The sequence below is a fragment of the Hypanus sabinus genome, chromosome 10 (genome assembly GCF_030144855.1).
Source record: "Hypanus sabinus isolate sHypSab1 chromosome 10, sHypSab1.hap1, whole genome shotgun sequence".
NCBI classification, from domain to species: Eukaryota; Metazoa; Chordata; class Chondrichthyes; order Myliobatiformes; family Dasyatidae; genus Hypanus; species Hypanus sabinus.
Window position 1 is genome coordinate 107,917,367 of NC_082715.1, and position 17,805 is coordinate 107,935,171.

The window sequence follows — 17,805 nt, forward strand, 5'->3', positions numbered from 1 at the left end:
ATCTATACTAATTCCATTTTCTAGGATTGACCATTCTATGGAGATTCAAATCCTCCTTTAAATATGCATTCAATGTTGTGAGAATATCTACTTCCAAATCCGAACCATCCTGTGGTGAAAAATTCTTCCTCAAACTTATTCTAAACTTATTACTACTTAAACCCATGCCTCCTGCTTTTAGACTCCTCTGAGTTGGGGAAAACATTTGCAATGTCTAACTTATTTGTATCCGTCATAATTCTGTACACATCTATCAGGTCCCACTCAGTTTCCCCTGCTCCATAGAAAACATATCCAGCCACATAATTAAAATACTCGATCCCAGGCTATATCCTGGTGAATCTCCTCTGCAACCTCTGGTGCTGTCATATACTTACTATAGTGTGGTGATCAGAACTGTAATTTGAATTCAGCTGTGACCTAACCAGTTCTGCACCATTATATTTTGATTTTGTTGGTTCAGACTTATTGGGCTAACCAGTGTCCACTTTTCTCAAGTCTGGAGAGATTCTCCTTAGCCTCATCTCTCTGCATGCTCTCTAGCCTGACCATACTCCAGGACTTGGGAGCTACTCAAAGGAACATAGGAGATTTAATAGATGGAAGGAGGCCACACTGTTGTGTGTCCATACTGACTCTGTGAGAACAGTCAGCTAGATCCTGATCTGGCCTCACTGAACCTGTACTTGATGAAGTTCAGAAGCATGAAGGGAATCTTATTGAAACCCACTGGATACTAAAAGGTTTGGATTGAATGGATGTGGGGAGAATATTTCCCTTATTAGGAGAGTCTCAGATGTGAAGCACAGGCTCAGAATAAAATTGTCTCTTGAAAATTGCAACAAGGAAGAATATCTTTAGCTAGAGGGTGGTGAACAATTTGGGCTCTGGAGGCCAAATCATTTGGGGCTTTTAAGGCAACGATTGATAGGTTCTAGATTAGTAAAGGGATTAAGGGTTATGGGGAGAATACAGGAGAATGCTCATTGATAAACAATCGGTCATGATTACATGGTGGAACAAACTTGATGGGCAGAATGTTATATTGTATATGGTCATATGTATATGGTCACTGTCTAATTTTGATGAAGAGTTTGGACAGGAATGGAGATGAAATAAGTGCAAAGAATTAGACTTAGTAGAAAACCAATCATATTGTTTAATTAAGCAAACATTGGAGAATTGATCACTTCTGTAAAACGTGGCAATGTTCTTATTGTTAGGTGTGAAACAAGATATCACACATGGTGAGTGCTCATGAAGAATCCTGAGGTCATACAAATCAGCATATGAGCACACACATACACAGAGGGACAAAATCAGCTTCAGGTCTCCTGGGCTGAAACATAGAGGGCTTTACATGGGGTGGGGTGACAAGTTGAGCAGAACTAATAAACCCCTTTCCAATAGAGGGGATTAATGGAAACAACATAAGTATTCCTCCAAAATGGGAGGGTATCAATGAACTCTGGAATATTGGTCAGGAGAGAGAAGGATATTGGAAACCTGGTGGAACAATGCAATCAGGATCTTGGAATTCAGGGCTGATTGAGAAAGGTGATCTTGAATCATCCTTGGATTTTCTCCTTGCAAGGAGAGAGGAGATACAGCCAGAATGGTCAATTGTCCATCTGGCACACAAGGGCCACACCCCGCAACACCCAGTGTTCGGCAGGCAGGGTAGTGGGGAGGTGGACTGCAATTATAAAGGCAGAAGACAGGCTAGTAGTGGAGAGGGAGCCAGCTCGCTGAGAGGTCCTGTACATGGGACATTCATAATGTTGTTCCCCTACTGGAGAGTGCTTCACCAGCCCAGACAATCCCTTTTGACTGTCAATCTGAAATGAGATAAAAATGTTTTTAATTACACATTCTTGCATCAAATATTACTAATATTCTAAATATCACACACTAACATTGAACTTTTAGATATCACAAACGAATAATATACTTTCATACATCACACACTGATGGTAAATTTTCACATATCATAGACTGATTGTGAACTTTCATGCATCACAGACTGATGGTGAATTTTCCCAAATCACAGACTAATGGTGAATTTTCACATATCACAGGCTGATGGTGAATTTTCACGTATCGTAGACTGATCGTGAACTTTCATGCATCACAGACTGATGGTGAATTTTCACATATCACAGACTGATGGTGAATTTTCACATTATCACAGACTGAAGGTGAATTTTCACATATCATAGACTGATCGTGAACTTTCATGCATCACAGACTAATGGTGAATTTTCACATATCATAGACTGATCGTGAACTTTCATGCATCACAAACTGATGGTGAACTTTAGAATCCGAAGTTGTCATTCAACCCTTTGAATCCACTCTTCCATTTAATAGGATCTGCCAGTTATCTCAGCTTCACCTTCCTACCCATCCCATTAACCTTTCACTCCACAACTAATCAAGTATCTCCTTACCTTGGCTGGTGAGATTGTAAGAATTTATAAGACAGGACTGCCTGCCACTGTGCAGTGCTGGACACTGACCTTTCACCTCTGGGTAAAAGATCATATCCAGACCAACTACAAGGCATAACACCCTCTCATTTGTCACAAAGGGCTTAGTATAAGTGCTTGAGTTCCTATTGGCTCTGGTCCTTCCCTGGGTACGTCTCAGTACAGATTCTATGTCTGAGAAGCAACTTGGATCTGCTCCAATTTACCTATTGGCACACCAGGTCCATAGCAGATGCCATTTCATTGCCTCTTTACTCAAGCCAGGAACATCTGGTTAGCAAAGGTGCATACATCAGGATGCTCTTCATTGATTACAGAGCATTCAATAGCATCATCCCCTTAAAGCTAATCAATAAGTTTCAAAACCTTGGCTTCAATACCTCCTTGTGCAATTGTCCTTGATTTCCTCACTTGCAGACCCCAGTCAGTTCGAATTGGCAACATTTCCTCCTCAATCTCCATCATTGCAGATGAACCACAAAACTGTGAGCTTAGCCTCCTAATCTACTCACTTTACACTTATGACTGTGAGGCTATGCACAACTCCAATGCTATATTTAAGTTTGCTGATGACACCATGGTCATTGGCCGAATCAAAAGTGGTGATGAATCTCCATACAGGACAGAGTTTGAAAATCTGGGTGTGTTGCCATAACAAAAGCCTCTTATTCAATGTCAGCAACACGGAAGAGCTGAATATTGTCTTCAGGAGGAGGAAACTGGAGGTCCATGAGTCAGTTCTCATCGGGGGATCAGAGGTGAAGAGGATCAGCAACTCTAATTTCCTCCGAGTTATCATTTCAGAGGACCTGTCCTGGGCCCAGCGCACAAGTGCAATTATGAAGAAAGCATGATAGTGCCTCGACTTCCTGACAAATTTGCAAAGATTTGTGATGACATCTAAAACTTTGAGAAACTTCTATAGATGTGGAGAGTATATTGACTGGTTGCATCACAGCCTGGTATGGAAACACCAACGCCCTCGAAAGGAAAATCCTATAGAAAGTAGTGGATGCAGCCCAGTACATCACGGGTAAACTCCTCCCCACCATTGAGAATATTTACAGAGAACATTGTCACAGGAAAGAAGCATCCAACATCAAGGACACACACCATCCAGGTTATGCTCTCTTCTCACTGCTGCCATCAGGAAGAAGGTACAGGAGCCCCAGGACTCACACCACCATGTTTAGGAACAGTTACCACCCTTCAACTATCAGGCTCTTGAACCACAGAGGATAACTTCCCTCAACTGTGCTCGCCCATTACTGAACTCTTCCCACAACCTATGGAGTCACTTTCAAGGACTCTTCATCCCATATTCTCGATATTTATTTATTATTTCTTAATACTTCTTTCTTTTTGTATTTGCACAGTTTGTTGTCTTTTGCACACAGGTTGTCCTCCCTGTTGGTATAGGTTTTCATTAATTCTATTATACTTATTCGATTTATTGAGTATAGACACAAAAATGAATCTCAGGGTGGTATATGGTGACATATATGTACTTGCATAATAAATTCACTTTGAATTTTGAAAAATGTTCACAGTTCAGTTAAGGTCTCACCTTTACAGGTAGGAAATGTATTGCAGGCATTTTGCAGAATCTCTGGCCCATGCTGCAGTCCTTCAGTGTCTTTACCTCGGGGTCCCAGGAGGCACCATCCAAGTAAAAACCAAACAGCACAGCCCCATCATCTGGAGCAGCTCTGCCCTGTAAGCAGAATGCCAGTTGAAGCCAATCAAGTGGAAAAGAGCTCACTCTGTCCATCAGACCCTGCCCTGTATACACCCCCCAGAACCCATCCTGGGACATGAGGGATAGATTCCCCCACATCAGAGGATGATAAAAATCAACGACATAGGTTTAGGGTCAGGGGAAGAGATTTAGAAGGAATCTGAAGAGAAACTTTTTCTTCTTTTGGTAGGGATTGGGAACCAGAGTGATAAGACAGTGTGATAGAGGCAGTTGGAGAGAGACTGTGAGGACAGAAAGGCAGTTGGTAGGGCAAAATTGCATCAATGGGATGGGTTGAAGTGTCTATTTTAATGCATGAAATATCAGGAATAAGGGCGATGAACTTAGAGCATGGATCAGTATATAGAACTATGACATTTTAGCCATTACAGAGGCCTGGCTGTCACAAGGGCAGGTTTGGCTGCTGAGTGTTCCGAAGTTTCAATGTTTCAAATGGAACAGGGTAGAAGGTAAAAGAGGTAGGGGAGTGGCATTGCTACTCAAGGATAGTATCATAGCTGCAGAAAGGGAGGACGTCATGGCGGGATTGTCATCTCATTCAGTGTGGGTGGAAGTCAGAAATAGGAAGGGAGCAGTCATTTTATTAGGAATATTCTACAGACCCCCACCCCTATAGCAATAGAGACACTGAGGGCAGATTGGGAGGCAGATTTTGGAAAGGTGCAAAAATAATAGGGTTGTTGTCATGGGTGACTTCAACATCCCTAATACTGATTGTCACCTTCTTAGTGCAAATGGTTTAGATGGGCTGGAATTTGCTGGATGTGTCCAGGATAAATTCCTGACACAACATGTAGACAGGCTGACTGGAAAGACCATACTGCATCTGGTGCAAGGCAATGAACTAGGTCAGGTGTCAGACCTTTCAATGGGTGTGCATTTTGAAGACAGTGCCCACAACTCTCTGATCTTTACCATAGCTTCGTACACAAACAGGAGGAGATGGTATGAGAAAGTATTTATTTGGGGGAGGGCGCATTATGATGTAATTAGGCATGAACTTGGGAGTGTAAATTTGGAATGGGTGTACACAGGGAAATACACAAAGGAAATGGGGATGTTGTTTAAGGAGCACTGCATAGAGTTCTTGATAGGTTTGTCCTGCTGAGGCAGGGATATGATGGTAGGGGGAAGGAAACACGGTTGACAAGAAATATGGAACATCTTTTCAAGAGGAAGTAAAAAGCTTAGGATTTAGAAAGCAAGAGTCAGACAGGATTCTAGAGAGTTACCAGGTAGCCAGGAAGGAGCTGAAGAATGGACTTAGGAGAACTAGAAAAGACCATAAAAGGCCTTGGTGAATAGGATTGAGGAAAACCCCCAAGGCTGCCCCCTGCGTAATTGTCCCAGGGACAATTAGAATGAGGGTAGGACTGATCAGGGATAGTAGGTGAAACGTACACAGATTTGGAGGAGATAGGGGAGCTGCTTAATGAATACTTTGTTTCAGTACTGCCTAGTGAGAGGACCTTGATGTTTGTGAGGAGAGCACAAAGCAAGCTGATACTTCAGAACATTTCAATGTTTAGAAAGAGGATGTACTGGAAGATTTGAAAAACATTAGGATAGATAAGTCCCTGGGGCTGGGTGGGATATTCAGGAAATAAGAGAAGAGATTGCTGTGGCAAAAATCTTTACATCCTCACTGGCCCAGGAACAGTACCATATGAATAGAAGGTGGCAAATGTTATTCCTTATTTCATAAAAGGGAGAAGGGATAACCTTGGAAATTGTAGATCAGTGAGTCCTACTTTGGTGGTGGCCAAACTATTGAAATTTCTTAGAGACAGGACTTATGAGCATTTGGAGAAGCATGGCCTGATTAGGGATAGTGAGCCTGGCTTTGTGAGAGGCAAGTCATACCTCATGAGCTTGATTGGATTCTTTGAGGATGTGGCAAAGCACATTGATAAAGGTAGAGCAGTAAATGTGATGTCTATGGATTTTATTAAGTTGATAGGGTGGTTAAGAAGGTATATGGGGTGTTGGTCTTCATTAGTCAGAAGACTGAGTTCAGAAGCCACAAGGAAATGTTGCAGCTCTATAAAATATTAGTTAGACCACACTTGAAATATTGTGTTCAGTTCTGGTTGCCTCACTATAGGAAGGATGTAGAAGCTTTAGAGATGGTGCAGAGGAGATTTACCAGGATACTGCCTGGATTAGAGAGCATGTCTTATGAGGATATGTTGAGTGAGCTAAAGCTTTTCTCTTTGGAACAAAAGAGGATGAGAGGCAACTTGATAAAGGTGTACAAGATGATAAGAGGCATACATCGAGAGGATAGCCAGAGGATTCTTCTCCAGGATAGAAATGGCTAATACAAAGGGGCATATTTTTAAGGTAATTGGAGGAAAGTATAGGGGAGCAGGTCAGGGGTAGGTTTTTTTACACAGAGAATGATGAGTGCATGGAATACCCTCCAGGGGTGGTGGTCGTAGATGCAGATACATTAGAGGTATTTAAGAAACTCAGATAGGCATGGGTGATAGGAAAATGAAGGAGCTATGTGGGATGGAAGAGTTAGCTTGATCTTAGGAGTAGGTGAAAACGTCAGCACAACGTTGTGAGTCCAAGGGCCTGGACTGTGCAGTAGCGATCTCTGTTCTATTTTTACGCAGAGAGTGGTGAGTACCTGGCAGTCTGCGAGACTGGTTGATGCTGGGTTACTGACAGTATTTAAGAAGTGTCCAGATGAGCACCTGAACCACGTTGGAATAGAGGAGATGGACCAAGTGCCCAATGGTTCCCATTGGTCAGCATGGGCAAGTTGGGCGAAGTGGCCTGATTTTTGCTGCATGATTCTACAGTTTTATGGATGACAAGGACTCTGAATGTACTTCACAATGTGCCCACAGCCATGTGGTGAGGTTACTTCCTGCACTTACCTTAAAGGCCATTGTCCAGGTATTGGATCGATGCTTTGTGGGGCTGGAATGATCCTCAGTGTCCTTACTGAAGGGCAGGATGTGGAAGCTGAAGGTGAGAGAATCCATCGGCACACCATGTTTCCGGGCATGGTTCTGTAATAGAGCCACCAGGAATCCTGCAAAGATGGTCATTAGTTTCAAGCCAAGCCAATTACTTCACTTCAACAACTCACCCATGGTGCAGGTAAAGATGATTCATTGCAGGAGTCTCAGTCCAGGGATCAATATCTGATTTGGGATCAATATGTGGTCTGGAGTCAATGTCCAGTCTGGGAGGTGGGGGTGTGGTTAATGTCCACTATGGAGTCAACTTCCAGTCTGGGCCTAACATCTGGTTCTGGGTCAGTGTCTGGTCTGGGGGAAGGGTTTAGCCTCTGGTCCAGTGGACCTGCCCAGATTCCCATACCTGCTACTGTGTAAACGTCCAGTCCTGTTCCCATTACTATGTGAGTCTCCAGTACCAGACCCATTACAGACCTAGTTCAATGTGAATACCCACTCCCAAACCCTGTACTGTGTGAGTGCCCAGCCTTAGAGACAGTACAGTATGAATGCTCAGCCTCAGATTCCATAGCTGTGTCAGTGGCTTACCCTGTGGATAGAAGAATGCTGAAAGCCAGAAGGCAGATGGGTTCACGTTACAGGCCTGCTGGGTAACACTCCACTGGGATGCAGGTTTCTCCTGAAGAACCACAATCCTGTGGTGATTTGGAAAGGTAAAGACATCTGAATCATACCAAGTAAGTTGATACCCAAGTTATATTTCAATCAACAGGAACTAAAGGAATGCCAAATACCAGAGGTCTTGCATTTGAAGTGAGAAGGACAATGGAAGGAGACATTTAACAATATTGATGTCAGAGCGATATTGGAGTCGAGCCCACGGCTCTCTGAAAGTGGTTGCATGAGTAAATAGGGCAGTAAACAAGGCATCATGCTTGCCTTCATTGATTGGGGCACTGAGCATAAAGTAAGGAAGTCTTGTTGTGGCAATATAAAACACAGGTTAGGCTGCACACGAAGTATTGTGGCAGTTCTGGTTGCTGCATACAGGAAGGATGTGGAGGATTTGGAAAGCACACAGAAGAGGTTTACCAGGAGGTTGCCTGGGTTAGAGGGCATCAGTTCTAAGGAGCGTTTGAACAAACTTGGATTATACTGCCTGGAGTGTCAAGCTGAGGTGATAAATGATATAAGTTTATAAAATTGTGTATGACATATGTGGTGTAGTAGACACTCAGAATCTTTGTCCCAGGAAAGAAACGTCAAGCACTAGAGAGCATGCATTTAAAGTTAGAGGCGGAAAGTTCAAAGGAGAAGTACGGAGATGTTATTTTTACAGTGTGGTGCATGCCTGAAATGTGCTGCTAGGGATGGTGGTGAAAGCAAATATAATAGAGGTGTTACTTAGGGAAGTCACGTAGGAAATGGAGGGATTTGGATCATATCAAGGCCAAAGATATTCAGTTTCATTTGGCTAGGGCCTGTTCCTGTTTTGCACTCTATATTCTGTGTTCTCGGGTTGAATGGGTGTCAAGTGTTTGGCTTTGTGTGGTTGGTATCTGGAGTCCAGCTAATTTCCCAGGGGTCAGGTTATGTTTTTGAAGTGTGGGGACCTACACAGCTACAGAATTTGTGGATCTGCCTGAAGGCTGAGGATTTTTCTTGAAGGTGGACCCTGGGATTGCACTGTTCTTACCTCTGTTGAGCACCTGCCACAAACTGCACTGACCAGGTCCTGAAAAAGTTCACTCGGTCTACGAGGTCATCGATCCATGACCCAAGAGGCTTGCATGAGTCATATGAATGGAGCTAGGTGGAAGGATACATGATGGTGAACACCAGATTGAAAAGTGTCATGCACAGCTTGCATCAGTCTGTCTATTTTTAATGAAGCTGCTTCTGGAGCCATCACTCGAGAAGTATCTGGCTCTCTGTAATTCTCGCTGCAAGAAAACTGATGCTAAAAATACAGCGTAACATTGTAAAGTGTAATCAGCTTAACTGTTCCGTCAACCACATTAAAACGTTCTCACAGTCCTTATCCAAAGCAACAGCAAGCATGACTTGATAGGATAATGAGTCATAAGCCCATAAGATATAGGAGCAGAATTAGGCCATTTGGCCCTTTGAGTCTTCCTCACTATTTCATCATATTTAATCCATTTTTCTCTCAGCCCCAATATCCTGCCTTCCCCTTTATTTATTCATGTCCTTACCAGACAAGAATTTATCAACCTCTGTCTTAAATATACACAAAGTCTTGGCCTCCACAGCTGCCTGTGGCAGAGGATTCCACAGATTCACTATTGTCTTGCTAAAAAATTCTTCCTCATTGTTGGCCTTCTTTGCTAGAGGGATTGAATTCAAGAGCAGGGAGGTCATGCTGCAACTATACAGGGCCTGGATTACTGTATGCAGTTCTGGTCTCCATACTTGAGGAAGGATATACTGGCTTTGGAGGCAGTGCAGAGGAGGTTCACCAGGTTGATTCCAGGGATGAAGGGGTTACACCTGGGACTGTACTCTCTGGAATTCAGAAGAATGAGAGGGGATCTTATAGAAACATACAAAATTTTGAAAGAGATGGATAAGATAGAAGTAGGAAAGTTGTTTCCATTGGTAGGTGAGACTCGAACTAGGGGACATTGCCTCAAGATTCAGTGGAGAAGATTTAGGATGGAGATGAGGAGAAACTGATTTTCCCAGAGAGTGGTGAATCTGTGGAATTCTCTGCCCAGGGAAGCAGTTGAGGCTTCTTTACTAAATATATTTAAGAAACAGTTAGATAGATTTTTACATAGTAAGGGAATTAAGGGTTATGGGGAAAAGGCAGGTAGATGAGCTGAACTTACGGACAGATCAGCCATGATCTTATTGAATGGCGGGCAGGCTTGATGGGCTGGATGCTTACTCCTGCTCCTCTTTCTTTTGTTCTTATCTCCATTCTAAAATGTCCTCTATTCTGAAGACATGTCCTTTGGTCTTAGACACCCCTACCATAGGAAATATCCTTTCCACATCACTCTTCCACCATTCAATAGGTTTCAATGAGATCACCCCTCATTTTTCTGAAATCTAGTGAATACAGGCCCAGAGTCATCAAGCACCCTCCATCCAAATCAATGACATAATGTAAAAATAATTGGTCCCAACACAGACCCTTGTCCCCAGCAGCCAACGAGAAACAGTTCCCTTTATTCCCACTCTTTGCCTCCTGCCAATCAGCCACTGCTTTATCCATGCCAGAATCTTTCCTGTAATACCATGGGCTTGTAGCTTGTTAAGTACTCTCATGTCTGTATGTGGTTCAAGACTGGGTTGTGGTGCAGTAAGGCCGTCTCCTGTTTCGGCTTTACTGGTTAAAATGGGACAATTACTCTTACAGTTGCAGAGGGTGAAGTTGATGTTAACATACTGGATTAATATGAGGGGACAGAGAAATGATCACCTTGTTAGAAGGGTGTTGGAAGACTGTTGGGAACATCACAAGAAGAATATTTTTAGTTTTTGGTGGCTGGGTTCTTATCATGCTAGGTTTGCTGCATTATGCAATATGACCCACTGCAGCTTTTTTCAATAACCCCACATTGTTTTTTTCCCCATGACTTTAGTTGATTTTAGATTACATGATTTAATGAAGTCCAAGGATCCTGATATGCCTTAGAGTCTGTTGGTTCATCAATATGTTAAGGAAAATTATTGTGATATGTTAAACATTTTTATTGATGGATCAAAAGATGATATAACAGGCCTGTCATGATGCTCAGCTTTTCTTCCACCACCTCCATCTCTGAGGAAAATTCTTTGGCAAGGGTTCTCCACCCCACACTGATGATCCCTTCTCCTGTCTTCAACCCTCCTCCTCTTCCTGGACACCCTGCTCTGGATCTTTTCATTGACAAATGCCAATGGGATATCAGCCATCGACATACCTCTCTCCAATTCAAACCTGACCTCTTCCGAACGCTCTGCTCTCCACTCCCTCTGCACTAATCCTAACCTCACCATCAAACCAGCAGATAAAGGGGGTGCTGTAGTAGTCTGGCAGACTGGCCCAACGACAACTCTCAGGCACCTCCTCCTACTTACCCCTCAAACAAGATTCCACTAAGGAGTACCAGGCCATTGTTTCCCACACCATCACTGACCTTATTAGCTCTGGGGATCTCACATCCACTGCCACTAACCTCATACTGTAGTTCCTGCACACCACACCTTCCATTTCTACCTCCAATCCAAGATCTACAAACCCCCTCATCCAGGTAGGCTGAACTCATATCGGCATGCCTTGACTCAGTTTTATCCCCCCACCCCCAACCCAGTTCAGTCCCTTCCTACCTACATGCATGACACTTCACACGCTCGGGATCTTTTCAATGGTTTCGTTCCCTGGCTCCATCATCTTATTTCCAGTTTATATACACCTTTATCCACCACCAGGAAGGCCTCTATTCCTTTCTGGACACCAGACCCAACCAGTTCCCCTCCACCACCACTCTCGTCCATCTAGTGGAACTTGTCCTCACTCTTAATAATTTCTCCTTCAGCTCCTCCCACTTCCTTCAAACAGAATGTGTAACCATGGGCACTCACTCAGCTAAACCTGCCTTTTTGTCACCTAAGTGGAACAGTCTAAGTTCCAAACCTACACAGGTGTTGTCTCCCACTTTTCCAATGCTACATCGATGACTGCATTGGTGCTGCTTCCTACACCCATGTGGAGTTTGTCAACTTCATCAACTTTTCCTCCAACTTCCATCCTGCCCTCAAATTTACTTGGTCCATTTCTGCCACCTCCCTCCCTTTTCTCGATCTCACTGTCTCAATCTCTGGAGACAACTTATCTACTGATGTCTATTATAAACCCATAGACTCTCACAGCTCCCTGGACTATACCTCTTCCCACCCTGTAACTTGTAAAAACGCCATCCCCTTCTCTCAGTTCCTCTGTCTCTGCCAAATTTGCTCTCAGGATAAGGTTTCCATTCCAGAACAAAGGAGATGTCCTCCTTTTTCAAAGAAAGTGGCTTCCCTTCCTCCACTATCAACGCTGCCCTCAACTGCACTCTTCTTGTCCTCACCTACCACCCCACCAGCCTCTGTGTCCAGCACATAATTCTCCAGAACTTCTGCCGTCTCCAACAGGATCCCACCACCAAGTACGTCTTTCCCTCCCCCCACTTTCTGGTTTCTGCAGAGATCGCTCCCTACGCAATTCCCTTGTCCATTTATCCCTCCCCACTGTTCTCCCTCATGGCACTTATCCTTGCAAGCGGAACAAGTGCTACACCTGCCCTACACCTTCTCCCTCACGACCATTCAGGGCCCCAAACAGTCCTTCAGGTAAGGTGACACTTCACCTGTGAGTCTGTTGGGGTGATACACTGTGTCTGGTGCTCCCGGTGTGGCCTGTATGTCAGTGAGACCCGAGATAGATTGGACGACCGCTTCGCCAAGCACCTACGCTCCATCTGCCAGAGAGATGCAGGATCTCCCAGTGGCCACTTCCATATCCCATTCCCATTTTGACAGGTCAGTCCATGGCCTCCTCTACTGTCACAAGGAGGCCATAGTCAAGTTGGAGGAACAACACCTTATATTCTGTCCGGGTAGCCTCCAACTTGATGGTATTAACATCGATTTCTTGAACTTCTGGTTAAGTAATCCCACCTCCTTCATCATCCCCTTTTAACTCTCTCACCTTATCTCCCTGCCTGCCCATCACCTCCCTCTGGTACTCCTCCCCCTTTTTTCTCTTACATGGCCTTCTGTCCTCTCCTATCAAAGTACCCTTTCTCCAGCCCTGTATCTCTTTCACCAATCAACTTCCCAGTTCTTTTCTTCATTCCTCTCCCTCCTGGTTTCATTATCACCCTGTGTTTCTCTCTCCCCTCCCCACCTTTTAAATCTACCCCTCACCCTTTTCTTTCTCCAGTCCTGCTCAAAACACTGCCTGCTGAGCTCCTTTTGTGTGTGTTGCTTGGATTTCCAGCATCTACATATTTTCTCTTGGGAATCTGGGAATGTTGGTGTGGCTGTTTTTGTGCCTGAATCACAGGTAACAATAAAGAAATGTTTTACTAACCATTTATCAATATATTGGTTACCATCATTTTGGGCTTATAGTGGGTGGAGGAAATTTGTCCTTGCAAAGTTATAATTTGTTCAAATTTGTTTTTGGTTTTGACTAGTCTTAAAACAGGTCATTCTAGATTTACTGTTGGAAGTTCTTCAAACTTTATTTCATATAGAAGGCTTTGGTTTACATGCCTTTTTCCAGCACAAAGAAGTGTTGAGGGAATGAGTGGGTTGATTGGCTGTCAAAAGTTCAACTGTGGATATTGACATTCTACTTAGCAAATCAGAAGCTCAGGGGTTGGTGGGACTAAAACCTGGGGATTATGGTAAGACTTGTGCAATAATGGGCATAAGGGGAGACACCTTTACAGAATACATAAAACTGTTGGATTGATGGGAGAAGGGGGTAGAACAAGAAGGGAAGGAATTATATTGGCTCGTCTAAGGATGTTTCATTATGATGACAAAACCCACACACCCTAGAGTGATATTTTCCAACAAGGTATAAGGAATAATTTTGCCTAGTATGGCCAGTCCTTAGACGAGCATATAAGGTTAAAAGAAAGCAAATGCAGGCTGCATAACTATCTTTAATGGTTGATAGTTTTCATTTAAAAGCTTTAAGTTATGGGAGTGACTTTAATTTAATTACAATATTGTTTTATTTTCAATCTATAGGGCTTTTTGGGGTAACTTAGTTTTCATTTGGAAAGAAATAGTAAGGGTTTTATTTCCAAACTTTCCACACCACACTTCAGTCCAGTTGGTGCCAGTAATACACCATTAAGTTGGACTGCCAACCGCCATTATTAGTCAGAAGAAGATAAAATTGCCTTGTCAAAGGCATTCTGAAAATCTAAGTACACAACATCAACCAATTCTCCTTTGGCTATCCTGCTTGTTAAGAAATTTTTGCTCAAAGAATTCCAACAGATTTGTCAGACAAGATTTTCTCTTGAGGAAACCATGCTAACTATGGCCTATTTTATCATGTTCCTCCAAGTACCCGAAACCATAGCCTTAACAATCAAATCCTACATTTTCCCAACCACTGAGGCCAGACTAACTGCCCTATAGTTTCCTTTCTTTTGTCTCTCTCCCTTCTTGAAGAGTCGTGTGACATCTGCAACTTTCCAGTACCCCGGGACCATTCCAGAACCTAGTGATTCTTGAAAGATCATTACTGACGTCTCCACAGCCTTCTTACACCATCTGATCCAGGTGACTTATCTACCTTCAGACCTTTCAGTTTCCTAAGCACCTTCTCTCTACTAATGGTAACTTCACACACTTCTTGACTCCTGACAGCTGGAACTTCCACCATATAGCTAGTGTCTTCCACAGTGAAGACTGATGCAAAGTACTTATTCAGTTCATCCACCATTTCCTTGTCTTCCATTATCATCATGATCCCAACTGTTAATTCCCCATATTCTTTTAATTCCCTTTGATTTGCGACACACCTGATTCTCATCTAAACCTACAGCATATCTCGGCTTTGCATCCACTCATTGCCAGATCGTTAATTTAGCCAGTGTGGTAATTCAAGTTCCTGGCTGCTTAGGATTGTGTATCCTAAGTTTTACTTCTGTACTGAGGTTTTCCTGTGTAACTCTGTCTCTCCATGTCAAGGTAAGTATTGCCTGCCGTTTGCCTTTCCATTTGCCGTTCAGCTCAGCAACGCTCCGTGTCAGGGTAAGGGTTGCCTGCCGCCTGTCTGCTGTCCAACTCCAGCAACACTTTGTGTCAAGTTCCAGCCACGCTCACATCCTCATCTTCATTCTAGCTCTATCTTTGTGCCAGTGTCCTGCATTTGGGTTCGCCCCATTCAGTGCAACAATTACTACCTCTCCAGCATCGTTTTCCAGCAGTCCGATATCCACTCTTGCCTTGGTAACATGCTGTAAGCTTTCACTGATAATGTAATGGTTTCTCTGTAGCAGCAATGTTTGGGTTAATGGGGTTTGGAATGCTGTTTTCTTTCTTGTGAGTCTGGAAGATAAATTTTTGCAGTCTTTTGCTGGGGAGAGATGAGGATAGAAGACACGAATGGAGGGAGTTGGTAGACGTCGGATGGGGTGGACTTGGCGTGAGGGTCCAAAGGGCAGCGATGATCAGGGGAGGTTGATGGTGAAAGACCGGCTTATCAGTGAGATCCAACATTGTGCAATAGACAGTTTCATAAGAATGGGCCCTTTTTCTTTTTTCTCGTTGTCTTTATAAACATATAGCCAAAGTAAGAATTATAAAGCTTAATCGTTTGCATGTTGTGTACTGTTTGTTATTTCGGGATACTGATTTGTAACAGGGGACACATCACACAGCATCCACCCAAATGAGATTTTTGTTTTAAGTTTGGCCAGGTCGGGGGCTATCACCCCCTATATTAAGCTGCTAGCGGAATGAGAGTTACACCTCTTTTTGACACTTTATGTATCTGAAGAAACTGTTGGTATCCTTTTTAATATTATTGGCTTCCTTATTTTCACATTCCATCTTTACTTTCTTAATGACTTTTTTAGTTTAATTCTGTTGGTTTTTAAAAGTTTCCCAATCCTCTAACTTCCCACTGAATTTTGCTCTATTATATGCCCTTTGGCTTTTATGTTGGCTTTCACTTCCCTTGTTAGCTATGGTTGTGTCATCTTGCTTTTAGAATACTTCTTACTCTTTGGGATGTATATATCTTCTGCCTTCTGAATTGCTTCCAGAAATTCCAACCATTGCTGCTCTGACATCATCCCTGCCAGTGATTTTTTTCCAGTGAATTCTGGCCAACTCCTCTCTCAGCCTCTGTAATTCTCTTTACTCCACTGTAATACTGATACAACTGACTTTAGCTTCTCCTTCTCAAATTTCAGGGTGAATTTGATCATATTATGATCACTTTCCCCTAAGGGTTCTTTTACTTCAAGCTCTCTAATCAGTTCCATTTCATTGCACAACACCCAATTTAGAATAGCTGATCCCCCAGTACATTCAACCAGGAGCTGCTCTAAATACCACCTTGTAGACCTTCTAGAAATCCCCCCTCTTGGAATGCCACATCAACCTGATTTTCCCAATCTACCTGCATATTGAAATTCTCCATGACTATTGTAACATTGCCATTTTGGCATGCATTTTCTAACTCCTGTTGTAACTTGTAGACCACATCCTTACTACTGTATAACTCCCATAAGAGTCTTTTTACCTGAGCTCTATCCAGAATGATTCATCTTCTCACCCTCAGTCACCTCTTTCAAATAATTTAATTTCATTTTTTACCAACAGAGCCACCCCATTTCCTCTGCCTTCCTGCCTGTCCTTTTGATACAATGTGTATCCTTGGACATTAAGCTCCCAGCTATAATCTTCTTTCAGCAATGATTCAGTGATGCCTACATCAAACTTGCCAATCTGCAACTGCGCTGCAAGTTCATTGACCTTATTCTGTATATTATGCACGTTCAAATTTAACACCTTTAGTCTTGTATTCATCTTTTTCAATTTTGTCTGCCTTTTATGTAACAACTCATCCTGTTGACTGTAATTTTGCCCTTGCTAGGAGTCTCACTGCACATCACCTTTCTTTGTAAACCAACTACCTCATCTTTTTGCCAAGCTGTATCGGCCTCGTGCCCTAGTGCCCTGTATCAGCCCTTGGACAACATCAGTGGCAGGGGAGACTTGCAACATGGGCAACTGCCGGTCTTCCATACAACCTTGCCCAGGCCTCAGTCAACATTGAAATCGCTGGACAGCCGAAGAAGAGGAGACCTCATCTTTAGCACCGTCACTCTGGTTCCCATCATCCTACCAAATTAATTTAAACCTACCCAAACAACTCTAGCCAATCTGCCTGCGATGATATTGGGCCCCCTTAAGTTAAGGTGTAACCTGTCCCTTTTGTACAGGTCATACCTTCCCTAGAAGGGATTACAATGATCCATAAATCTGAACTCCTGCCCCCTGCACCAATTCCTCAGTCCCACATTCATCTGCCAAATCATCCTCACTGGCACGTGGCAAAGGCAGCAATCCACAGATTACTATTCTGGAGGTCCTGCTTCTCAGCTTTCTACCTAGCTCTCTAAAATCTCTCTTCAGGACTTCGCCACCTCGTCTCCCTATGCCATTGGTGCCAATATGTTCCAAGACTTCTGGCTGCTCACAATCACCCTTGAGAATGCCACGGACACGATCCTGTATCATCATGTAAAGTTACTGGCTTGGTCAGAGTCATACAACATGGAAACAAGACTTTCAGCCCAACTCATCCACACTGACCAAGGTGCCCTTTACCTCGGAAAAAATCTGTGTGCATTCATTCTATTTATTCACCTCATGATATTATATATCTCTATAAAATTGTCTTCAATGTTTCAAGGAATAAAATGCTAGCCTACCTAACATCTCCCTATAACTTAGGCCCTCAAGTATTGGCAACATTGTTGTAAACCTTTTCTGAACTCTTTCCTGTTTAATAATGTTTGTAGTCCCTTAGCTCTTTGTTCCTCCTTCCACCATGTGTACTGCCATGGCCAAGAAAGTACACCACTTCCTA

General features: G+C 43.2%; 1 protein-coding gene across 1 annotated transcript in view; it reads right to left on the reverse strand.

The window, feature by feature from the left end:
* Positions 1–1,153: 1,153 nt before the first annotated feature.
* The window catches only part of LOC132401346 (dynein axonemal heavy chain 6-like), a 545,526-nt gene continuing 528,874 nt past the window's right edge, over positions 1,154–17,805 (reverse strand). The window contains exons 83-87 of the mRNA XM_059983475.1: positions 8,878–8,990; positions 7,770–7,876; positions 7,137–7,294; positions 4,057–4,203; positions 1,154–1,838 (exon numbers count right to left, since the gene is read on the reverse strand). Coding sequence (XP_059839458.1) covers positions 1,620–1,838; positions 4,057–4,203; positions 7,137–7,294; positions 7,770–7,876; positions 8,878–8,990 — 744 coding nt within the window. The 3' untranslated portion in view covers positions 1,154–1,619. The remainder of the gene's footprint in view (positions 1,839–4,056; positions 4,204–7,136; positions 7,295–7,769; positions 7,877–8,877; positions 8,991–17,805) is intronic.